General features: G+C 39.1%; 1 protein-coding gene across 6 annotated transcripts in view; it reads left to right on the top strand.

The window, feature by feature from the left end:
* Positions 1-25,220, top strand: part of PCNT (pericentrin) — a 69,438-nt gene that overhangs the window by 17,926 nt on the left and 26,292 nt on the right. For 5 of the 6 annotated variants that reach the window (XM_033064435.1, XM_033064436.1, XM_033064437.1 and 2 more), the window contains exons 13-32: positions 160-293; positions 815-926; positions 3,428-3,692; positions 3,915-3,993; positions 4,497-4,713; positions 5,603-5,841; positions 6,749-7,215; positions 8,228-8,804; positions 9,431-9,664; positions 10,605-10,769; positions 12,283-12,429; positions 12,971-13,122; positions 13,924-14,138; positions 14,574-14,800; positions 16,054-16,216; positions 16,711-16,854; positions 20,685-20,914; positions 21,351-21,470; positions 21,994-22,014; positions 24,111-24,338. In XM_033064435.1, coding sequence (XP_032920326.1) covers positions 160-293; positions 815-926; positions 3,428-3,692; positions 3,915-3,993; positions 4,497-4,713; positions 5,603-5,841; positions 6,749-7,215; positions 8,228-8,804; positions 9,431-9,664; positions 10,605-10,769; positions 12,283-12,429; positions 12,971-13,122; positions 13,924-14,138; positions 14,574-14,800; positions 16,054-16,216; positions 16,711-16,854; positions 20,685-20,914; positions 21,351-21,470; positions 21,994-22,014; positions 24,111-24,338 — 4,136 coding nt within the window. The remainder of the gene's footprint in view (positions 1-159; positions 294-814; positions 927-3,427; positions 3,693-3,914; positions 3,994-4,496; positions 4,714-5,602; positions 5,842-6,748; positions 7,216-8,227; positions 8,805-9,430; positions 9,665-10,604; positions 10,770-12,282; positions 12,430-12,970; positions 13,123-13,923; positions 14,139-14,573; positions 14,801-16,053; positions 16,217-16,710; positions 16,855-20,684; positions 20,915-21,350; positions 21,471-21,993; positions 22,015-24,110; positions 24,339-25,220) is intronic. The other variant, XM_033064438.1, reaches the window with a different exon arrangement.

Genomic DNA, 25,220 nt, shown 5'->3' with positions numbered 1-25,220 from the left:
GTCTGACTTTCAAATACTTTACTGTCCAAGCATTTCTGTGATTCCCTTAAAACTAGTGCTTAAGCTAGAGACACACATTTCTATTTCTGTTGCACAGAAGTTGTACAGGTTGTTCATTAACTGGGATGAAGGAGTAATAAAACTAATTTTTAATTTTAGTGAAATGTATAGAATTGGAGAAGCAACACCAGTTGGCCATCACAGAATTTCAAGAACAGCTGCAGGCTGAACATAGCCAGCTCCTAGAAGACATAAAGAGGAAAAGCCAAGAAAAAGAGGATCTTCAGAAGGAGGTGAATTGCATTTCTTTAGTTGTTTAGAGTAGTTGATTACTCTTTATGTAACAAAAACTGGACCATACACATCATTTGGGTGACCTGTTTGTATTTAGGGTCATTATTGAAAAAGCAAAATGTATCATGAAGCAGGTAAATACTCTGGGAGCTTCCATAGATGTTCAAAACCTTTGGAATGCAGCTACCTTTGTGCCATTTGGTGCTATCTCTTCCTCTGTATTTATATTCCTAATTTTCTCATTCTCGCGTTTTGTTTTTATCTGGCTAATCTGTTATTTTTTGCCAGAGAAGATAATTATGGCATCAGGAACAAATTCTTCCCTCTCAGAGGAGTGGGTGTAATAGTTAAGAGATGCTGCTGCTCAGATATTGTCCAGAGCTGAGAGTGGTGTTGCCACTGTTTCCACCTATTTCTGACAGGAGCATCTCTTGCATGTAAAATAAACCCTGAGAACAAAATTGTTTAACAACTTGTGGTGGGTTTTTTGTTTTCTAACATGTCTTTTTTTTTTTTGTAGCTGGACCAACTTCAGGTCGAGCATGAGCAACTCAAGGCTCAATCACAAGAAGAAATCAGGCAGCTTTGGTCTCAGCTTGACAGTACCCGAGCAAATCGACAAGAGCTAAGTGGTATGTTCAAAACTGACATATTTTATTTTTTGCCTCTTCTTCATACAGGAGTACACATTATTCACACAAAATACTTTTAACTGTGTGCCAGAAACACACAGGAAGGCTGCAGGGTCAGTGGTCTCTAGTTTGAGCTGAGTCAGTGTCAGATGACAGGTTCTGCAGTGTCAAAAAGCATGGCATGACTGTGGGGAAAAGTTTATCCCTGTGCTTTTCCCTTCCTGCACATGGTAAAAATCTTCAGTGAAAACAAAAGGTTTTTCATTGAAATGTCAAATTAAGTATCATGTGATTAAAAACTGGAGGAAAATGCTGGTCATTGCAATAACACACTCCTACTTGTGTTTGTGTTTCAAGACTCAGGTGTATTAAAACAGCCAGTTTTGCAGTGTTGTGGTTGGAAATGACATAGACTTTTGAAATAAAATATAACATGTCTTAGTGTGTGTGCACAGATGTGTATAACACATGAAAGAACTTCTGAGGAAAAAAAAATACCTAGAGACCATGACTATACCAGTGTTCTTCTAGTGTTGAGACTCTAACATGAGGCTCTTGGGTTCTGCTGGAGTAATTAGAAGGTACAAGTAACGTACTTCAAGTACTCAGATTTTCTGAATAATATAGCTGTAGCTAGGTTTTGAAGTGTATTAGGGTTTTGTTAGGTTTGGTCATACATTAAATAAGTATTTTTTTCTGTTAGGCAGACTTTACCTTGACTGTTTAATTTTCTTGCTTTGATATTACAGAATTAGAGTGCATAGCACTTTATAGTATTTGCTGGAATTATTCTCTGTAGCCCTAATCTTTAACCCTTCACATGTCTTTCCATGTTTGTAATCACTCAAAATCCCATTCTTTGGACCCTTTCTGTTTCTTCACCTTTCTTGAAGGTGGTGAGACCAGAATGCAGGCCCAAAGTCCAAGTAAGGGTCTCTTTTGGTGTGTGAGGTCTTGAGGGTGTTTTGCTTTACTTCATTTGAGTGACTTGACCATGCATTTGGGTTGATGGTAGGATTCAAATCACAGCAGCTGCACAACAGGATTGCTGCTCTGGTGTAAGGTTGACATGCCAATTCAAAACAACAAAAAACTTTTTTGGGCTAATTTTGTGCTACCTATGTCAGATTGGACTTCCCTTCCCTATCACTCTGTGGTGTTACTTGTCCCTTCTTGTCACTTAATTTCTCTGGTCCCTATGCCTTTGGAAGCAGGCTTGAACCTGCTTATGGACTTAATTCACAGAATCATGGAGTGTTTTGGGTTGGAAGGGACCTTAAAGATCATCCCATTCCAGCCCCTGCCATGTGCATGGACACCTTCCACTGTCCAAGCCCCATCCAACCTGGCCTTGAACACTTATTTCTTTTACTCTTTCTGATTGCATGTTCATTGTGAGAATTTTTTCATGCCACTATTGCATTTTCTGGTTTGCTGCGCAAAACCATGTTGTGACAATCAGTTTTGTTGCTCCTGGATGACATCTTCCATTTCCATCAACGTTTCTTAAGTTTCTCTTATGTAACATAAGCACTGCTTTTCTCCAGGCAAGTTGTTTATTTTCAAGCAAGTTCCTTCTTGAAATGTATTTGCCTCTTCAGTTGATTCTTTAGGGATTTAATTAACTTGAATTATTTGGAAGTTGAGCTGTGGGGAAAACTTACATCTCTTGAGATTTCTTTTTCCCTTTTCTCATACCTTTTAACTTCCCATAATGCTACTGCTGCTTTAATACAGAAGGTGGAGAAGAAAGCTCTCAGAGGGCTAATTAAAAGGCTGCAGTGCTGGCCATTGTTCTCACTCTCTGGAAGGAGGGCAGCTTGTTGAACCAGCCTTGGTAGCTGCTTTTTACTGCACTCTTGTTTTATTATTCCTGTTTTATTGATTGATTCTTTTAATCCAGTCAGTCCAGCCTCTGAGCACACAATGGGTAAGCAAGCCATGATTAAAATTATCCAGAAGGTATTTTCCTTGCTGTGATTTTTGGTTTTCTGCACAGGTTGTATTCAGTTTGGTTTCCTTTGGATAGTTTTGCCTGGAGCAGATGAATGTTCCTGAATAATTTATTTATTCTGGATGCTACAACAGCAAGCAGGTGTGAAGGTTAAGCAATAGTGCAGGACTCTGCTTGTTACCAGCCTAGTCCTGGACTGCAAGAAAATGAGGAGAGCTAATGGTGTGCTGGTGAATTTGATTCTTAGGATGAGGATGACTTCTCTTAGTGCAGTGTAACTGAGAATGTCTTCAGAGGAAGGAAATCTTTGTCTTTCAGAAGTGTATTTTTCGTATCTCATTGCTATTTCCAGTTCTTACCTCAACCTGTGATCTCTGCCTTGTGTGACTCTGATTGAAAAGGGAGTGGTTTGTGGTGTTTTTAGTGGAAATATTAATGGGGCAATGCCATTCCTAAACCATTGACACTGGGCAACTAAATCTAATCTTCACAGAATGACTGAGCCTAAGGAGATGTATTCTCAGTGCTTGTGTTGGTTTTGTTCTAGAGCTAAAAGAGCAGCTCCTGGCTCGAGCATCACAGGTAAAAGAAATAGAGTGCTTAAAACAGGAGTTTGAACAGCAGCTTCAGCAGAGAAACAGAGAGCATGAAGCTGAATTGGAGCAACTGAGACTTTATTTTGAAAACAAGTTAATTGTTGCTGAAGAAAACTACAAAGAAGAACTGGCTTTGTTTCATCAGAGACAGCAAGAACTGACAGAATATTCACTGTCAGAGCTGGAAATGAGTCAAGATCAAGCAGGAGACATCAGGTGATCTGTTCTTTTTCTTTTCATTTTATGGCAGCATGCTTCAATTTTATTTTCTTTAACATAAAAAATGATGTCAGCCTATTGGGATTGAGCATTAGGTATTGGCCCAGTCCTGAGCAGTTGTTACAGTTTTTGCCTACTTTCAGTACTGTGCCATAAGTCATCAAGTGACTTAAACTTGATTCATAACATATGTCTTAACCTTTAAAACCCTTTTCTCAGTTCTTCTGTCACACTTTTTGAAGAGACTGCTGAGAAAGAGAGAAGTGGTCAGCTAAACCAACATCTTCAACAACAACAGGTAGGATTTTTGAGAGATTAAAAGTTCTGCTGTTCTTTATATAACCTGTATGAAAACTGATGTCTGAGTCCTGGCTCTTACAAAGAGTAAATTAATTTCTGGTGTTTAGTAGAGCCTAATTATTTTTGACAAGGATGTTGTAAATTACCAACATTAAATAGCTCTCAGCCTCAGAGAGGCTGTGGAGTAGAACAGCTGAAACAGTGCTCTGTAATTTTATGTGCTGTTGGAGTTACCTGTGCTGAGTAAGGAGCTTATCAGTTCTTTCTATAGTACTGGTAGTAATTGTGTTCTCATCAAGCCAAGATGCTAATTTGGCCCCTCTTACATTTATGCCCTTTTTTTCATGCACCTTGCTGTAACTGAAGATCTCAATATTTTTGCTCAACTTGTTACCAGTTGGCTAAGAGTTTGCAAAAGAAATTTTCCTTTCTCTCATAGAAAGATTCTCATCATGGTTTCTTAGAAGCTAAAGATCTCTTCGTAACCCTTTATTTCTGTAGGAAGAGCTTGCCTGTTTGCAACTACAGCTTGCAGAACAACACAGGCATGAATTGGATTCCTTAAGATCCTCCCTTGCACTTCAGTATAAAGAGGACCTGATGAAAATGCAGATGGATCTGTCAGACAAACATGTGACAGAAATTGAGGCCATGAAAAGAAAGCATTGTTTAGAACTTGAGCAGCTCCAGGCCCAACTTTCAGAAGAACATTCTAAAGGTAGGATGCTCTGACAGACTGGGAAGGGAAACAGTAAGCTGCTTGTGTGGCTTATATTTTTCTTTAAACAGGCTTATCTGAAGAAGTTGTCAACTTAGTAGCTTACCCTAAACTGTGGGGAATATTTAAGAGATATTAATACTTTTCCTCGGCCACTTCTGGGCATGTTGAGTTGCCTTTCTGAAAATGTGGTGACCTGAAGTTGTTTATTCTGTAATAAAAACTACTAGAACTGTGGAGCAATTGCTAAAAGGAGTTGATCAGGTTTCCATTTTTGCTGCCTAGAAGAGCACTGTCCTACAAACATTTGGGCTAGCAATACATAACTTAGTTAGCTAATTTAACACACATGGTTATAATTGTATTCCACTGTATGTTGGCTAAAAGGATTAGCAGAGCTTGTTTAGTTTGCCCTTATATTTCTTATCTTCAATTATTTTTAATACTACAGAGGATATAAAAACTGCTTAAATTAGAATATTTAGAGATTTTTCCTATCTGACTTTTGGGGAAATGCCTTGTGTTAAATATGATGTGCAAAAGAGGAGATAAAACTTGCATAAATCTGCCATTACATTGCCCAGAAAGAAAATCTGCTCCTCTGGCTGTTGCAGATAAGGAGGGAGGTCCTGCCACAGGTTTTATGATTATTCCATGTGTGTTAATACTGGTAAATCCCCTAGGTGGTGATAGAATTGAGCAGAGGATAAAATTATCTAGCTAAGCAGTTCTCCTTGTCCTGTAGTTAGAATGGCTACTGATAAATTGTACAGCTGACAACATTCAGCTTTATTTCTGTGCATCAATAGGAGCTGTTAATATAAATTCCAGAAAGTCATTTTATTGTCCAGCTTGGATTTTTCTTTCAGTTTGTTTTTTTTCTTTCCAGAGATCACCAAACTGTGTCTCCAGAGTGCCCAAGATGTCGCACATCAGGTTGAGATGGAGGTGGCTGAGCAAGTGTCTGCGTTGGAGGAAGAGCACAAAGCCAAGCTCACTCTCTCCACCTCTGAGAAACAGCGTATTGCAGAGCTCTCAGAGGAGATCAGGCATTTAAAGGAGGAGATGATAAAACAAAAAGAGTTTTCTGAGCAAAATGAAAAGCATCTGAAAGAAGAAATGGAAAAGGTCAGTTGTACTACAGAAGTGTTTTGTGTGGAGTTGGGCAAGCTCCAGCCTGGTGGGAAGGCCAAGGGAGGGAGAGGCAGCACTTGCATTTAAAAGTCCCTGGTTTGGGGGTAGTAGCTAAAGCTTTGAATGGACTTGCCTGGATAGGCACAAATGTTGGGATACACTTCTGTTTTGGTCTAACTCTTGCACCTCCAAGTTTTGACAAGAGTTGAGACAATCATACTGTCACTCTTACATGTTAAATCAGCTGTTCCATCTGAGGATAAACTCAGATTGGATGTTAATTCATTGCTTAAATTGTTGCATGTTTGAATGCTTATGAGAATTAGATGGGTGAAGCTCTTATTTATCAAATCCTCCTTTCCACCCTTTTTTAAAGAGCCATGGGTATGTTTATCCTTTGCCAGGCTTAGAAACTGGTGGAGAAAGCCAGTCAGTCTTTTCTTTTTTTTTTTTTTTTTTGCCTTGTGTCACTGAGCAATTATTTGCTGCTTTGGCTTCTGTTTTTGTGCCACATGCTTTTTATGTGGCTTTTAAAGGAGAAGTTTAAAAGGTACTTTTATTCATGCCTAATATAAACACCTAAGATGCCCATGGCTGTATAAGTTGAACTCTTGAAAAGAAGATAAGTGTCCTCAAGAGAAATGAACATATAGTACCATATTAATGCTAGAGTTCTGCCTTAATTTTTGTCTTGTCTTCATAACTCAATTCTTAATAATGCATTGAATTTAATGCATGTGAGCTTATAAATTGTCATTTCAGCCTTACTTTCACTAGGAAGGGTTGCTTCACTACAAGAATTTAATCTTTGCAAGACTTAAATTCCTGAGTGTTCAATTCATGCACTTCAGTTTGGTTTGGGTGGTTTATTATTTTTTCTTTTAAACTATTATCTTCACAGGTAAAATACAAAATTGCTGAGGATCACAAGAATGAATTAAGAGAAGAAGTCCAGAAAATAGAGAATATGTACAAAGAAAAAGAGAAGAAATGGCAATGTGAAAGTGAGGCCCAGAGAATCCTAGCAGAAGAGAAGTTATCACTATTGCAAATGGAACTGCAAACCAGAGCAGAATCTGAGAAGCAGAACTTACAAAAACAGTTTGAACTCCGTGAAGCTGAAATGATTCAACTTCAAGATCACCAAGCTGCCAAAATTCTAGAGCTGGAGAAACTGGTGAAGGAGCAGCAAAACAACTTGCAGCAGCTGGAGGACAGCCTTGCAGGTGCCCAGGCTGTGCAGAAAGCTCAGCAGCAATATGAAGCTGACCTGGAGGCAGCCAAAGCCCTCATGGCAAAAGAAATGGAAAAAACCACGCTCTGCCTGCAGGAGGAATGTGCACTGAAACTCCTGGAAGCACAAAACAAGTGAGTTTCCTTTTCCCTTCCCGTTTTTAGAGTTGTTGTGTCTTACTTTAACCTTAATAGTGCAAGATAGTCACTTGATGGCACTATTTGACTGACACAGAAATCATACACCAGCCTTCAAAGAGAAGTGTGATTAGCTTCTGTAAGTGGAAAAATTCTCTGAATGTTTTTAAACAATTCAAATGAATGTAAACAAGCTTTTCCTGGTGAATGAAGCTTGTGGCAACCATTGAATGCTGAGGTTGAACTACTACTGTTTTTTTGAAAAACTACTGTTTTTCTTCCCCTTCCTACACCTCTTGTTTCAAGGGAATTAAGGGAAGTCAGCAACCACATATTGGTATTTGCATACATTGCTTCAAATTTATCCTTTCTTCACTCCCCAAAAATATGTTCACAGGACAATACTGGAGAAACAATGACTGTAAGGAAACACTGAAAGCAGCAAATTAACTTCTAGATAACTTTTTTTTAGTTATTGGCGTCTGCATGCAAAAATACTGTAGTTACTAATTGCAGTAAATGGCAGCACTTGAGATACTGAATCTTCTGCATCAAGCTTTAAGCAGAACTCAGCTGGGTTTGGAGGAGCCCCCAAGTATCCCACATAGACCTCCACAGTGGTTTTATGTCTGTCTTTATTTTTAGAGGTGTTTGTTATGACAGCTCACTTATTTGCAGACAACACATTTGGGATGTAACAATGCATGCACCATGAGATACTGTAATGAACATGTTGCTCTGTCTTTTTAAGTTAACAGAGGTGCCAGTTTTTCTAGTAATAATCAGATACTCCCAAGTGACATTCCAGAATCCTTTAATTATGTGGCTATTAAATAATTGTTATAGCTTGCTTTGACTTTAGTTCTGCATTTGAAACATCAAGTAAACCTTGTGGAGGCTAAGTGAGGTCTATTTATTTTCCTTGGGTTATTATTTATTAGCTCAATTATTTTAAAAAAACAGTTACTTTTTTGACAATAGTCTCCTAATTTTCTTGGAAATAATACAGGTTTATGGAGGAGCACAAAGAAATGACTCAGAAATTCACAACTGAGCAAGAGATTCTTCTCCAAAAGCTGAAAAAGAAACATGAGGATGAGCTGGAACTCCAAAGTCAGCAGTTACAGGAGAAGCATAAGCAGCAGATTTTGTCTCTGACAGCTGATTTTCAGGCAAAACACCAAGCTGAAATTGAGACACTTAAATCTACACTGGAAAGGCAACAGCAGATTCAGCTTGAAAGTTGTGTTGCTGAACTACAGGCAAAGCATCAGGCCCAAATTGACGAACTGGAGGTTAAACACTTAGCAAATCTGGATTCCTTGGAGTCTTCCTACCTATCTGAAATTCAGACTGTAAGAGATGAGCACAGTCAGGCTCTGGAGAAGCTACAGCTGCAGCACAGGGAGCAGCTCCAAGAGCAGGATAAAATGCATCAGGCACAACTGCTTCAGGAGATTGAGATGCTGAAATTAAAGCATGCTGAAGAACTTCAGCTTTCCCTAAATAACTTGAAAATTGAACTAGCTACTGTTAATATGGAAAAGCTTAAAACCATGGCACTGGAAGCAGAAGAAGCCCATAAGGTGAGTCAAAGAAACCCTGGCACAGGAGGTGAAATTCATGACACATTGTGTGGGATCACCTTTTCCTTTGTTCTCAGGGGATATTTTCACCTCTGTGCCAGCACTGACACATTGTGTGTGGCCATATTATGAGCTGAAAAAGGAAACTCCAGCTGAAAATTAAATCCATCTGTTGCTTCCTGCCCCAAATGCTCAGTGTAATGAGTCTTCTATATCATATGTGGAAAAAGTACAAATTAGGTATATCTTTTAACATATTTAAGACTGGAGGATCTCCATTTTTGTGGCTGAGACCTTCTCTCCCTAGTAGAGCTATTGTGTAGTTCTTCAGAAAGAGAAGACCAAAGTAACTGCAATTCTGGAGGTTAAGCCACATGTCTAGGAATCTAAAGATCCTTCCAAATAAGTAAGGATTTACAAATCTTAGACTAGATAAGAAAAGTAAACCCATGTAAATGTTTTGGAGGGTGTGTATATGTATATATGCTCATCCTTCATGAAAACAGTATTGCTCCTGTTTACTTTAGAAGCTTTGATACAGCAGGACATGGGCTTGACAAATGGGTTGCAAAGATATTTGTAGTTACTATTTTTCCTCCCCTTTTTAAAAATTAATTCTTACACAGGATGATGTGAACACAGCCCTGCGAAATCAAAGGCAGTTGCTGGAAGAAGAGAAACGTCTGGCTCTGGATCTGTTACGTGAGGAAGTGTTGAAGATGGAGGAAAGGCACAGGAAAGCATTCCAAGAGCTTCAGGATCTTCATGAGGCAGAAATGAGGAAACACAAGGAAGAATACTCCAGGGAGTTGGAAAAAGAATTGGGGAAACTAAAAGCACAGCATGAACGTGAGCAAGAGGTCAGAATGCTGCTGCTACCTAAACTAAAAACAATCCATGTTTTACCATAAAGTACATTCAGTGTCATTAAGCTTAGACATAAGGCTGTATATCTAGATGATTTTTAATTTTTTTTAATAGCACCAATAATAAGAGGATACAATCTGACTTCTGTAGAAGCAAGCAACCACTGGTGTTACATATTACACTCATGGTAGGAAAAGTCACAAACAAAATGAGCTTTATCCAACTATAACCGCAGAACATATTAAGTTAAATATTACTATCTTTTGCTTTTTCACTTCCTAAATTGAAAATCTGATAATATTCCAAATAACTCTTAAATCACTTTTAGAGGAATAGATTGCCTAGGGAGGAAGTTTCATTAGTTTCCTGGGAGGTTCTAATGGTGCTTCAGTCTCCAAGCACATCATCCTAGAGACAGGGTTTGTCTATTCTGATGACTACAGTGACTCTTCTTAGAGAGAATAGTAGGAAAAAATCCCTAAATGAACAAAAGTCTGTCAAACCTTTCACTATTGTATGCCAGGAGAATTGCATTAAATACAGATGCATAATGTTTGCTCCCATTTGAACAAGGGAAATCACATATTAACAAAACATGCTGCTGTTTTGTTTTTCTCCCCCTCCCTCTTTATTTTTTGGAATTTCTTTTAGGGAAGGGTCTGTTGGAAAGAGTAACTCATGTTAGTCTGACCTGATGGTCTCATGAATACAGGAGATACTTGATACCTAATGCCTGGTTGCTTCTTATCTATTTTTATCAACCTGCTTTTTTCTATACTCAGCATGATGACAGACAGCAGCCCTGTATGACCTTGAGGACTGTGAATGTACTCTTCAGAATTAGGTTTAGCTTGATGGATGTGGTTTGGTTTCATTTTTTCCTTAATTCTAACACTGCAGCTGAAGTATTTTGTATTCCTTCTTTGTCTGCAGCTGTATGCTTCTGCATCAGCTTCTGAAGTAGAATCTGTGAGAAAAACTCTTCTGGCTCAATTTGAGGAGGTGAAATTGAAGCAGCAGCTTCAGTTCCAGGAGGAGATTGAGCTGCTGAAGTGTCAGTCAGAGGTGCTGCTGGAACAGCAGATTGCACAGCTGAAGGTAGGCTCTGCTGAAAATGCACTTCTGAGTGTGTTTTGCTGAAAAAGACCAATTGGTGTAAGATTTTTACCACAGGGTTGTCTTAAAGTCCTGAACTGGATATGAAGTATCCTTCAACCAAAACGAAAAAAATCAGTGGAACATGCTCTAAGCAGCATTCCTTGTTCATGTTCAGTTTATTTGAGATTTTTCCTTCTTGGTGTCTGCAGAGACTGTGCCCTTGGCCTAGCATCCCATGTCTACTGCACATACTGTGTGTTTGTGGCAAAATATTCAGTATTATCTAAGCATTTACCACTGTGTGATGGCAGGGAAGATACTTTGTTGTTACTCTTGTTGTTAACTCTCTGCTTTCATTGATTCACCATGATAAACAACATGATAAGCATTTTCAAGATGTTTCCTGCCTCTGGCCCTCTGTGTAGTCCTGATCACTGCTTGACCTCTCTCTGGCTGGTGCAGCTGTATTTGAAACAGAGGGCACAAGTGTATCCTGAAAAGCTGCTGCTGGTATATTTGGCACTGCTGTCCTCAGCTGAACCCCAGCCTTCAGCCCACAGAAGCTGGGACTGGACTGTGATGCAGAAACTACAGAAGTGATCCCTGCTTTTCTCTCTTAAACTGCCTTAATTAGCATTTATGACTCCAGAAACTTCATGTTGTTGAAATTTTTGCAGGGCTATTTCTCCTGCTGGTACAGCTGTCAATGGATTCAATTAGGTTTAGTCCCGGCAGAGATTGGCTGGATCTCTTTGCAGTGTCAGACTGAGCTGCACTGTGGGCTGATGCAGGTTTTTACAAGCCTTTCCCTTCCCACTCCCCTGTGCTGATTATGCAGTTGTCTTCATGCCAACCTTTTCCCTTGGTTCTTCCCTCTACCTCTCCTAGCAGATTTGAGAATTTCAAAATTCAGAATACTCAGATATTCAGAATTGCTGTCTGTGTTCTGACATACTCTAAGGGCTTCTGAGAGCAAACAGGCTGCTTCAGAGATTTTGTCCACAAATGCCATGTTCTAGGTCAAGGCAAGTTGTCCTACCCCTTTGTGTCAGCTCATTTTTGCCTTCCTAACTGCTAGACCATGGGGCAAAGACTGGCTCAGTCTTTTGCAAAGGATCCATGACAGCAGGTCTTCTGCTCTGAAGTCTTATTTCTTGCCATGAGGAAAAACTGTTCTCTTGACTTGACAATGTAAAAAATAGGTGGCCATCACCTTGAAATGTATTGGTGTCCCTAGATAAAATTGTGCCTCATCAGTGCTGAGTACAGAGGGACAGTCACTCCCCTGGTTCTGCTGGCCACACTATTTTTGATTCTGATCACAGTTTCGGCATAATTTTGTTGTTTGGAGGTGCTGATGTGTAAGTTACTGCTGATTATTCTGAGAGGCAAAATGCATACTTCTGAAGAAAACAGAAAAAATACAGGGGATGTTTGAGGTTTTTTGGAAGGATGGTGGTGTTTGGCATTTTTTCCTTCTCTCAGTAAATCCAAGTATATGTGGTTTATGCAGGATGAATTTGAAGCTGAAAAAAAGGCATCACTACATGACAAGGAGCAGATGTTGATCCAGGAGAGGGAGAAGGCACAGGCTGCTCACCAACAGGAACAAGAAAAGTCATCTTCCCTGCTGCAGGAAAGGGCAGCAATAATTACCCAGGTGGGGAGAAAATACTTTAAACCTAGCTTTTAAATGTGCTTTTGGGGTTGTATTTTAGCATTGGCCTCTCTGTCTCAAGGTATATATACAGGGACTGCAGGTGTGATTCTTGTGGCAAATTAGACTAGGGGGAAACAGAGAATTTCCTGACTGGGAATGCATTACTCTTTCCAGCTCTTCTTGCAGGACTTAATGAGGGTTGAGAATGTTGGCATGGGAGCAGAATGCTTTTCTCTCTTTGCAGTTTTCTCCCCAGTAGGTATTTTGACTTATTTGCTAGCTTACTTATGAGATAGAGTTTCTAACAAAATGGCAGTAATTTGTTTGGCAGCTAACTCTGGAGGTGGAGGGTGGGTATATACATATATGACTACATATAAATAAAAGTACATATTTATGTTTTAACCTGGTATAGGTATCATCTGAACAAATAAATATAAGGAGACGAGTAATTTTTCTAGAGACTTTTTTTTCAGGTAGAGCTTGTGAAGCAAAGTTTAGGCAAAATTGTTGACTTTGTGTTGTCACTGTATTTCCACAGTTGGAAAAGAAAGTGGCATCTTTACAGCATGAAATAGAGGAGACCAACTCTGAACTGGAGACACTCCTTCAGTGGCGGGACAGGGAAAACCAAGGAGGAGGAAATTTGATAGCCTTGTTGAGGTCTGATGTTGAGCAGTCCAAGGAGGAAAGGTTTGTTCATCTTTGGTTACATAATACTTGGTTGTTGTTTGTTTGCCTGTTTTCTCACTTCTCATAAAGAAATCAATAACTAGGCAAAGCTAAACCAGCTCAAAACAGTAGTGTTGGAGAGTGATATATTGCTTTTATTTGCAAATTATTTAGAGGTTTTTTTAATTATCAACCTATTCTGACATTAAGAGCAAGTTGGGTTTTTTTCTTTCTTTCAGTGTGATGAAGACTTTGGTGTTTGGGGGTTTCTGCTGTCTAATCTTGGAAAAATCTAAAAATGGAGAGAGGTTCTGTGACCAAGAGGCTTTCAGATAAAGTGGATTGGTTTGAAATGTCACGGAGATGTGTGGATTAGAGAAGCTGTCATGTTGAATAAGCTTCTAGAATTCTCCTTCTCATCTTTCAGAAACTGGCTTAGCGCTAATCTTAAAACAAAAATATTTTCGTAAATAGAAATAGAGCTTTTGTTGTCAGGTCTGCCCGAACACCCTCTAGTTGTTTTGGTGTCACTGATACCATAGTAGTAGATGTGTCTTCCTTGCTGGTGCTTCCACAGGTTTTGAAGGCTGAGATGTTTGTGACTGCAGTGTGTGATCTACCTATGGAGATGACAAAGGTGTTTTGCTGTGCCAGCTCTTTAAAAATCACCTGTTTTTTGTGAGTCATCTGAATGATCTTCACTGATAACTGCTGAACCATGGCAGATAACCATTTTGGATTGTCACGTTTATAACAGGTTCTAAGTGTCTTTCATATCAAGCGCATGCAATTTTTCAATTGTCCATTATGCTTTTGTTGTAGGGAAAAACTGCGTGAATCTTATCAGCATGTTTTGAAACTGCTTATGGAACTGGTGAAGGCCACAATAGTTACTGAGGACCTTATCTGTAGCAAGATTGGTCTTTGCCTTGATGACAGTCTGGCTTCTGGAGATTCTAAAGAAACTCGGAGTATTATGGAGGAAATGGGATTCATGCAGTGTTTTAAAGCCAAAGAAAACCATCACCTAGAAAAAGGTGAGTACAAACCTGGATGTAGTCAGTTCATATTCTTGAAAACTACCTTTTCATACCCTTTGTATGGATATAGATGTAAAGAGAATATATCTTTTTGCAGTGTTTGTGTCTTTGAAAGTTGGTCCATGCTTAAGGTAGTGTCCACCAGTGTTCTCTCAATTTAATTCTTTTAATAGTGCAACTACTAAAATGTTATCAAAGTTTGGATAGGTTATAGGGCAGGAAGGATGAACTTGGTGAATGCAGAATTCCAGGTCGTGATGTACAGCACAAGATTGCCAAACCTTGTGAAAAATCCTCATGATTTTTCAATATTGTTGATGTGTCCAGGTTTTCATCTTGCAATGCATGTCCAGGTCCATGTCACTGCCTAACATCAGTTATCTGTGTGACCAGTTTTGTGGCTAGCTGTCACTTTTCTGTGTTTTTCAATAGCTTCCTTGTATTCAGTGGAGGAGCTGCTTGATGAAACTCTCACAGAGTACAACCAGCTGTCTCCAGGAGATGACGAGGTGTCTGAGTTGAGCCAATACTTATGTGAAAGCATTTTTGCAAAACCAGAATTGGCATGTGAAAGTGAAGAAGCAATACTGAAAATTTGTCATCGTTTGCGCACTGCAGTGGAGAGACTTCTGGAACTTGTTACAGAGTCAACTAAACAAGTAAAGCTTTCTAATCTGTACAGAGTCAACCTGCTATGGGGAGATGTCCCTGTTCATGGCAGGGGTTTGGAACTATGTGGTCTTTAAAGGTCCCTTTCAACCCAAACCATTCCATGATTTTGTGTGTAACACTGAAAATGTGACATCATTTTTAAATTTGTGCATTTAACCTTTTAACAGATCCTCTGGGAAGGCAACAAATTGGTCACCTTAAGTACATTTAAACTAGGATTTTAAATTAAATTTGGTAACTTCAGGAGACCAGGAGTTTTTTGAAGGGGTTTTATCATATTTCACGTCGATGATTTTTCAACACTGATAAGCAGGTTTAGGAAAACTCAGTCCAATGTCTCAGTGCTTGGGGAATATGAAGATAGCAGCAAACAAACGTCCTTGTAATTATATGCTGCTTTAGTTGTGATAAAGGGAGATGCACTTAGTATCATAAAAGAATGTGAATATTTCCATACTGAGTTTTGCAGTGTCTAGATTGCACATCTGGGGTAGATGCACAAGCACTGTATACATCTGAGGATTTAATTTACTGTGACAATAATTAGTCTGTTGGGTAAGGAAGTCCCTAATTGACGAGAAGATGTGAAGGAGAAAAACACCTCTGAAATTCATCTACTCCTATGGTATTTTGTGAAACCCAGGGATATGTGTCTGTGTGAAATGTATATTCACCATCTTCAAAAATTCCTCCTAGAATGAAGCACATAAATTTACTTTTAAGTGCTGATGATGGCTCTACTGAGACACAGCTAACTTGTGGTTAAAGCACTTGGTGGATCTGGGTTCCAGGTGACCCTCATCAGCTCTGTGATCCAGCTTACTTTGCTTACTGGTTGTGTACCTTGGAATCCTGATGATATATGGATTTTACTGTCTATTAGACGTGACTGAATCTCTTGAATTTAAACGTAAGGATGCTTTGAATTTCAAGTGGCTCAGGAAGTGTCAAGCTTAACAGTTTAGCCAATAGGGAGTTATTTCTTTTTATGCACAGTGAAGAAACTTAGGCTCCTAAGCACAACTTGTGGCAAAAATACTGGCATGTGAGTACAGGGTTCACCAGTGTGTCCAGAAGTTTTTGGCAAAGTTGGCTTAGTCCTAAAACGAAACTTCAAAACTTGGACCTTAGTGCATACATGTTATTAAAAACGTGAGAAGATTTTTGTTGCAATGTCTGCACTATTATTACCTTGCATGTGCATCAGAGGTCTGATGGTGGGGCAATGATTCACTTGCAGCTGGAGAAGATGCATGAAAACCACGCGCAGTTTGAGGAGGAGTTCAGCCGCTGCAATCGGGAGACTGCCCAAGTGGTGAGTCAGCACCAGGAGCTGATGGAGTGCCTCAGTGAGGAAAGTGAGGCCAAGAACCAGCTGGCACTAGAGCTTCACAAGGCAGAGGGTAAGGAAAGGAAGCTGAGTGAGATTGCAGTGTCATTTACTCAGAGCTTGTGCCTCCCAGTATCTGTGATGTGCGTTGTGTTTCCTGCTTTTCTTGGGCTCTAAATCTAACATCTGACTTTTCCTTCTGGGGATTATTTCTTCAAATGTCAGTCCTTAGCAGAGGATGTTGTAAGCTCATCCCAAGCCATCGAAGCTTAATGATCCCCATTTGAATTCTACAGATTTGGAGACGCTTTGTGTCAGCCTCATAAAACCTTGATAATCTTAGACATTATCTAGTACATTTTATTCCTTAGGATTCCATCTTGCTCCTTAAGAATGATTCCTTTCAAAAGCTTAACTACACCATAAACATAAATCATCTTTTACTTCCTCCTTTTTTATGCTACCTTCCATTGTTTGGCAAAACCTCTTTACTCATGTTTCCAAGCAGCTTTTCCCCAATAGATGAGTTTGTCTATAGCTTCATTTGCATTCTGACTTGGTTTGCAGGCATTATTGAAGGCTATGTTGCAGAAAAAGCTGCCTTAGAAGAGGCTTTAAACCTGAAAGAGGAATCTGAGCGTCGTCTTGTCGTAGAGCTGGAGAACCTGCGGGAGCGCTTCCAGGAGCTGACCCAGGAGCAAGCAATCCTTGGTGAGTAGAGGGTACAGCATTCTGAGCACAAAACCAAGTGTCTGCAGTCAGGGCACGTTGCAGTCTGTCATGGGTCAGAGTTTGGCTTGGTGACCTAATGAGCAGCTCAGGTACACGGGTAAGAGGGTCTTGTTGTAAAGGCAGAAAGCTCTACAGCCATGGATCAAGGTCATCAGGAGGTTTGTGGCACAATAAAGATGAAATGCCTAAAGGTTGACACTGTCTGTACTCCATACACATTTTTCATGGTTAAGAAGATGAAATGGATCACAGTGCCCTATTTGTCTTGTACATGTGTCTGTGTTTTGATTTCTAGGAACAGCTGTTGCTCATGTAGCACATAAAGGAGGTTCAGGTTTGTAATGAAAAGTGTGAATTTTTTTCTTGCTGTGTTGCTGTAACACTGAGTGAATGAATTAATAACTTTTATTTTATTTTAACAATGAGGAATACTACTTAATAATTGGGTCTGACAGATTACTAGTTTTATAAGTATCTTGGCCAGAAAAAACTGACTTATGTGATGCAATATTAGGAATATTCAATTCAATAATGAATATTTGAAGTGAAAAATGGTTTTGCTGCCATCAAGCTTGAAGTGCATTGTGCCTTTGTGTTTGCCAACTTCATTTTTTTTGAGGGGATGGAGTGGGTTGTAAGCTTCTAGTGATATAAAATGGACTGTTAAAATTAGTAAATTAAGTTAAAGAAGGGAGGGGAAAAGAAAAATATTATTTGAGGTGACATAAAAATGTAAGTTAAAAAATGTACAGCAAGAACTGAAGGATGTCTAAGGGAGAGGAGAGAAATGTAACTGAATGGATTGGTAGGTCAGAAAAAAGGAAAGCAGAATGGTATGGAAGGCTGGTAAAGAAATGAAAGAGGAAACCAGGAAGGATCCACAGAGTTATATACTAATTTTGGAATTTAAGTGCTGTAGTCAAATTTGTAGATGCCAAATTGAAGTTTTTTTTTCCCCCCTGAACTGAAGTTTGCCTACTTAAACCAAGTGGCTAAAATTCAGATCTGATAAATTCACAGTTGCCATGATAGTTTTGTGGTCTACGCAAAATATAATTCTCCTGTTGTTTTTTAGATTAGTTTTATTTATACACACATATAGTCATAGATTCTTGCATATTCGCTGTCTCTTGTTTCTAGACTTTTTCTTTTCCCCAGAGAGTGTGAGCTGAGTAAATCAAATTATTCAGGTGAATAAAAAGTTACGTAGGTAAATTCCTGTTAGAGTCAAAAAGCTGCACTGAGCTTTCTTACCCCTTACTGTAACTTTATTCCTTTTACCCATTCAGATCTCCCTCAAACACTATTTTTAATTTAACCTATTTTTGGTATCCACCTCACTGTCCTGAAATTTGCTGCTGCCCTCTGAAGGAGAGGGAATGTAAAACCGAGTTGGTTATGGTGTATTTTGGGATTGACATTCTCCCAGGAGCTGCAGCCCAGCTCGTGCCAGCTGCTCCTTAGAACTTGAACAGTTACTTCTGCTGCAAGGGCCAAGTCCTGAAATCCATCCCCTTTCCCCCACCCCAGCCATCTGTAGTACTCTTCCTCAGGTTTGAAATTGTTTGTAGTACGTGGAAAACAAGATAAATATAAATCACATTGTTTGGAGTTGATTGACATGGGCTTATTCCTTGAAAAGCTGACATCTCCTGTTTTTCCTGTGGAGTACTAATGTGAGTAGAATGGCCTTGCTAATTAAAACTCTTTTGGAATGGGGCTTGGCATTTGCTAATGATCTTGGGAGTGGGAAGGAGCGTGCTGGGGCCTTTCTGATGGGGAATTGCATGATGTGAAGTGGCATTGATAAAATAGGTTTGTCTCCACAAAGAAACAAATCTGTGAGTTCATGATCTGTTGGTGTGTTGCTTGAAATTCTTCTTATACACTTGGGGAACATGTGCTTAAAAAAAAAGAAATGAAAAATTTTTCAGAAAGATTGCACTTAGAGGTTACCAAAATTTGATACCTGCTTTCTATGAAATACTGCTGATTCCAGGTAAAATCTATTTGCCTAGTTATTTTTCAGTTAATTTGCATTTCTGTCTGAGGAGGTGACTGACTGTGTAGGTCAGTCTAACTTGATCAGTATCTTGTTCCTCATAAAGCACTAGTGTTCTTCTGGAACAATAAAAAACTACTTTTTTCTAAAAAAATGCCGTCAGCCATGTTTCTTAGGATATAGCAGGAAAAATCTGTGTGCTTGTTTTCCCAAATGCCAGTTCTTTTCTCTCATGGTCAGTCTAAATCCATGACCTTCCTTTGGGTGCCCAAATATCTCTAGCACCTGACCATGCCCTCCTCTCTGCACCTTGTATTAGTGAATACACTAGAGTGCTGTTTTATTCACATTATTCCCATCTCTTGCTTGGCAAAATGCAGCGCTTGGCAAAAGATATTCTCTGTCATGCAGTTATGTCTGATGGAATTCAGATTATTGTTGGGTTTTTTGGGAGTTTTTTTTGTTGCATCACATGATACATATAATAGATGATATGTACAATGCAGCTCCAAGGAGATTGGGAGAGAAATTAGGGGAAAATCTTCTCTTCATGCATTCTGCCAGAGCCTGAGTTACATCCACAACCAAATGAACTTGTGATGATTTATTGTGATTATCTAAAAATAAAACAAAAACTAGGGAGTGTGGCACAGAGATTGCACTGTGGTTATTCTGTAGGCTGTAATTAGTGCTTGGAGTGAAATGTAGTTGGAGTGTAGCTGTAATCCACAACAGGATTGCTGTGGAGCTCAAGAGCTCATGTAGTCCATGTTTTTGTCCCAAACTTTCCTTGTTTCTTTTTGTCTGGCTTTTTTTTGGTTTCCAGAGCCAGAGAATTCAGGCTCTTCACATTGTTTTCCATTTTCCTCCCTGTGATGACATATTCCCCAATGTGTTGTATAAATGTTGTTGCATTATTCCAAGCCTGTCACGCTTAGTTTTTTTGTACATGAACATGGACATTTTCATGATTTTTTTTCTCAGTATCAAGGGTTTAGAAATGTCATTAAATATCTGTGGATAATGAAGCCCTAGAAAAAATGTTGTAGGTAGGCTGTGTCCTTTTTGGACAGCATCAAAACAAAGAAAAATATTTATTCTTGAGGAGGGGCATAAGAGACATCCTCTCCACACTGCCAGACTCCAGTACACTTGGTCACTGGAGGTCCAACTTGTAGCAGTAGTTCAAAGGATCTCTTTAAACCTCAGCACAAATTCCTGGACAAGCTGCTCAAATTCACCATGCTGGACTAAATCCACATCTATTTTATGAGCAAGCATAAAATGCTTCCTTCTTCCCATTGCACAGTCTTGGAGGAGAAGGAAAAGGCGAGGGGCCCACCTTTCCCCAATCAATCAGCTAATTAATTATCACTTGCCTGAGTGCAATGCTTTCAGCAAAGCTTTGTCTATGTACTAATTAGTATCATTACTGATGCCCCAAGGAATGAGCTTTGATTACCCTTACTGATGATGCAGGAATAGCTAGGCAAGTGCTTTCACAGGTCATAAAATTATCTCAGCTCTTCTTGAAGCCCATCTTACATCCCTTAGCTTTCTGACCTGCTGTGCTGGTGAGTCATCCGTGCACTGACTGGAAATTATCTTTTTTTACCAGTTAGCACTGGCATGCAGGCATAGAAAAATGTCACTGCTCTTAACAAATCTTTGCAAGCAGAGCAAAATTCTAGCAGCTTGTAACAGCATTAGGTCAGAAATACATTGAATTGGCCATCCTTCAAAAAGGAAATTGTTGACTTCTGTACCCTTCACTGACAGCTTTTATTGTTTTTGTGTTCTTACTCAGGTCTTCTCAAGGAAGTAGAATTTTTGTCCAAGGAGAAACTCGAGCTTCAGTGCCAGGCAGAAAAGGACCATTCCAACCTACGCTCTCAGATGAAGGTTTTGGAGGTGGAGCTGGAAGAGCAGCTGCGCAGTAACCAAGACCTGGCTACCAAGTTACTGGAGGTTGCTGAATTAAAACAGCAAATTGAAGTTCTTGAAAAGCAGCTTAAAAACCAGAGGCAGTTCATGGATGTAAGTAGGAGACCATATTTCTATGGGTTGGGGGTGATAAATTCTCATCCTGGTTTGAGACATGGTTCCCAAGATGGGCTATTGTCAATTTTGGTTGAAATTATGACATTGGTGGTTTAGTCTAATGAAAGAAAAAAATTTTAATTTAAATTCAGCTTTTGTAGTATTGCAGGGTAATTTTTCCTTTTAATTAAATGATAATTGTAGTTTATATGTACACTGCACTCAAAAAGGTGCTTTCTCTTTTCTTTTTTAATTTCCCTGTAACTGTAGATATGCTACTAGAAGGTAGTCCTGATTAATTATTAGTAATTAGTTAATTATTTTTTGAATTACCAGTTTCTTCACCACAAAAGACAAAACCCAAGTAGTCTTATACTCAAGATTGTAATGAAATCTTCAGAAATGTTTTGATACTGTCTGTCTGGGTTTACAGGAACAGGCCATAGAAAGGGAACACGAACGTGATGATTTTCAGCAGGAAATTCAGAAATTGGAAGAACAGTTAAAACTGTCAGCAAAATCACAGACTTCAGGACAGTCCAGAGAGCAAAGGGTGAGTAAAATCAGACTTGGTGGCCAATGAAGTTTATTACAATTAAATACCAAAACTGTAGGTTCTTGGGGGTCTGGACACTTTCTTTCCTTTGTTACCCAGAGAACAGATTTTTCCCCAGTTAATTGAACATCTAGGCAATGAGGGTGCACTTAGATTATTTGTTATGGAGATGGAAAGAACTGTTGCATGGGCTTTACTGTAAAGTTTCTGAGTCTGGTTTAAAGGAACCTCTGAGTCTGGTTTAAATGAACCAAGGAGGACAACCCTACAGACACTCCACTGTAAAAAGCACATCTGAGAAATTATTTCTGGGTTCTAGATGTGTTCATTTTTTCCACCTAAACAATTGTAATAGAGGTGCCCTTTGTTTGCATGCCTTATCCTATTTAAGTTTATAAATGAGTCCTTGTTTACACATTTTTGTTTGTTTGATGCTTGGCTTCAAAGATTAACGTTTGCTTTTTTTTTTCCCTTTTGATTGGTTGTTTGGGTTTTTTTCACATAAATGAACATTATACAGAACTATGAATTGATTCTACAGGTATGGTAAACAGCATGAATGTCTCTTAACTTTTCTTTCCTCTTCCTTTCAATCCCTTCTAGATATGCTTTAGCTTTTTTCCTCTTCTTGATATGTCAAGGCATGACTTAGCATAACTTGGAGCTAAGGATACAGGTTTTAGGGTGGCAGAATTCTTGAAGGGAATGAAGAACTGATTTCAATTTAATTTCCTGTACCAAGTACTTAGCTCTTCTGGCTTATTGCTCAGAGGTGTTACAAGCAGTTACTCACTGGAATAGCCTTTTGGTGTAGGAGAAGTTGAGGTTTGGAGCGTGGAACAAAGATAGTGGAATGGTGGTGATAAAACTGTGCCTTAGCCTTCAGCTTTTGTTTGTGGCCTGGCTCTTATCAAAACTTTAAAAGTAGTTAATTTAATTTCAATCTTTCTGTTTTTGTATAGTTATGGAATTGTGTACCTAAGTGTTAGAGGTGCACATTTGTATCTTCAATATGAATGAATTTCCAGTGAATGGAATTTTCCATGCTGGAGGGCGTAGCTGAAAAAATTAACACTGTGGCTTTGCAACCTCTTTTCAGAAAGGATGAAAACTTACTTGGAGGAAAACACACCAGGGTGGTAACTAAGTTTGTGGGTAGGGTGAGGTATGCAGGTATTCTGTGTGCCAGGAAATGTCAGTATTTGTTCAGTTGTTTTATGCAGCTGTAACATCAGTGAGTGCTGAACTCACTCCAAACCAGCTCAAGTGAACTCCTGATTTCTGCATGTAGCAGTTACAACAGGTTTCCTCCTCTGGTGTTTCCTAGGTACAGAGTATGTGTAAGTGGGATTATTTTGTTAAAAGAATGCTGACTGGTTCTTGGGAGATGCAGTGTGCACTGTAAGAGAGTAAAGGTTATGTGCAAGTGTTCTCTTAGCTACAGGGTTGCAGGACCAGCTTCCCAGCAGTGTGGTTAAAAACACACTTTGTCTGAAATGTCATAGTTTGGAGATTCTCATGCCAAAATTTTGTAGCATTAGAATGATTAGACTTCTAGAAGATTTTTCTATACCCAAAAGCTTTGCTGTAAGACTTGTGTTATGGTTAGCAGGGGTTAGTTGCTGATGAGATGAGAAGGGAGTAAGATCTACACACAGTCAAGGAAATGTTTGTGCCTCTAAGCAGTTTGAAAATGTAATGTCCATAAATTTTGGTTAGTCAGTGTTCTACACTCTCTCTACTCATTAATTTGACTCTGTTTGCTTAACAGTTTTTTCCTGCTTTAGTAATATCTGCACAACACCTTGAAGATGTAAAGATCTGTGTTAATGCCAAGAAGTTTTATTTCATAATGTTGAAGGGGGATTTACATCAATTCAGACAGTTTTTGATGAGCAAAACATTTGTTGTAGAATCCCATTTTCCTTGCTCATGGGTTGACCAAATTATTTCCCCATTCCCACTGCTTTCCTGCCTGAGCTTCCTTTCACTATGCAAAACTACTTTATCACACTCTGAAATAGTCTGTCTGTCACACCAGAGCTCCTAGCCTTGCCTTCACCTTGATTACTGGGATGAATGAATGACTGTTTTCCTGCAGCTAAAATTCAAAATTTGTATCCTCTTCATATTTAAGTGATTTTTAGAAAGTGAGGTACCTATCCTATGTTGAATTGTGGGAACCTCTCTGATTGCACATTTATCCTTCAATTCTTGGTATCTTCCTTTAAAACTGGAATTCCTTGGAATATTGGAAGAGGTTTCTGAGGTTACAAAAGTAAATCCAATGCTGCTATTAACTCATGTCATCTTGGTGGTTTTTTAATCTCATAACCAACCTACCCTGTCATCCAAAGGCTCCTTGGACAGTGTACCTTCATCTAGTACTTGGGAGTACTGCTGTTATTGAGGGAGTAATCAAACATATATCTAAGAGCTGCTGCATTTGGAAAACAAGATTTCAGAAAGCTAACTCTTTCTTACTTTCTATGCATATTTAGTTTTATTTTCACCTGGGATTTTAGCACCACTTTAATCTGTAGTGAAACCTGCTTTAATGTGAAATTGCTCTTGCTTTCAACTGACAGGAAATTTGTTCATATTGCCTGAATATCTGTAAACTGGATTTCTGTGTAGGTAGAATCTTTGCAAGCAGAAATGAAAGAGAAGATGGATGATTACAATAAACTGTTACTAGAAAAGGAGCGAAAACACCAAGAAATTGCAGCTCGTGATAAAGAGATAGAAAAATTGGTGGCACAGATCCAAGAGCTAAAACTCAGTGGTGCTGAGGTCTCAAAGACTGTACACAGCTTGGAACAACAGTTGCAGAAAATGAAGAAAGTGGAAACTGAATTGAAGCAGGTAATTTCAAAATCCTTATTTGAATGGGGTTGGCATTCTCTGAGAGTCTGTGTCATTTATGGAGGCTGTCATAGTGTTTGTGATGCTGTCTGGCACCCAGTGGTGAGTTCAGCTGGTGTATTAATGACACATACCACAGCCACAGTTTTAAAAAATCTCTGGTTCTGCAAATTCTAAGTCTATTATAAAGATTTACATAGTATGTACTTAGATACTACCTTCAAGACTTAAGTAAGACTTACTCAAAGTCCTACTATGGAGGCTGCTTTTGACAGTTGTCATGGTTGCTGCTTCAGAGCTGCTCTTGTGCTTGTCTGGAAGTTTCTGAGAAGGTGTTGATACTGAATATCAAACACTGAGGGTCTTCAATAAGTACCTGTGTTTAAAATCAAATTATTTTAATCTGTAGCCCTTCTTGCTCTGTGTCTGAAGCCAGATCTGTTTGTCACAGTCCAAAACTTCTAGTGCTTTGTTACTACTACAGAGTTAATCACAGTCTAGAGTTAAGAACTACAATCCACTCAGCAAACGTTAACAAACATCTGCGTTTTTCTGCCATCTGAAACTAAATGTTCAATGTCCTCCCAATAATTTTCCTTGGTTGAGTATTGTTGAAAGCTTTGTGGAGACCTTGTCACACAGGAGGTTTGTAAGTAGGTGGAGTCAGGCCAGAAGGTGCAAATCAAAGGATGAGAAGATGTGTATAAACAAGGGAAATTCCAATGAAATGGAAGGGGGAAGTGGTCACTGTGAGGGCAGCCACTCCTTAAAGGAAGCAGAGTGGCAGTGGTGTCTCTGACTGGGAGATAGGAGAATTGCCTGAGCAGAGCCAGCTTGGTTGTGCTTCCAGTAAGAGACCTCTAAAGACCTTTCCGAGCTTAA

This window comes from Catharus ustulatus, chromosome 7 (assembly GCF_009819885.2).
Source record: "Catharus ustulatus isolate bCatUst1 chromosome 7, bCatUst1.pri.v2, whole genome shotgun sequence".
Taxonomy (NCBI): domain Eukaryota; kingdom Metazoa; phylum Chordata; class Aves; order Passeriformes; family Turdidae; genus Catharus; species Catharus ustulatus.
This window is presented reverse-complemented; position numbering and strand designations above follow the sequence as displayed.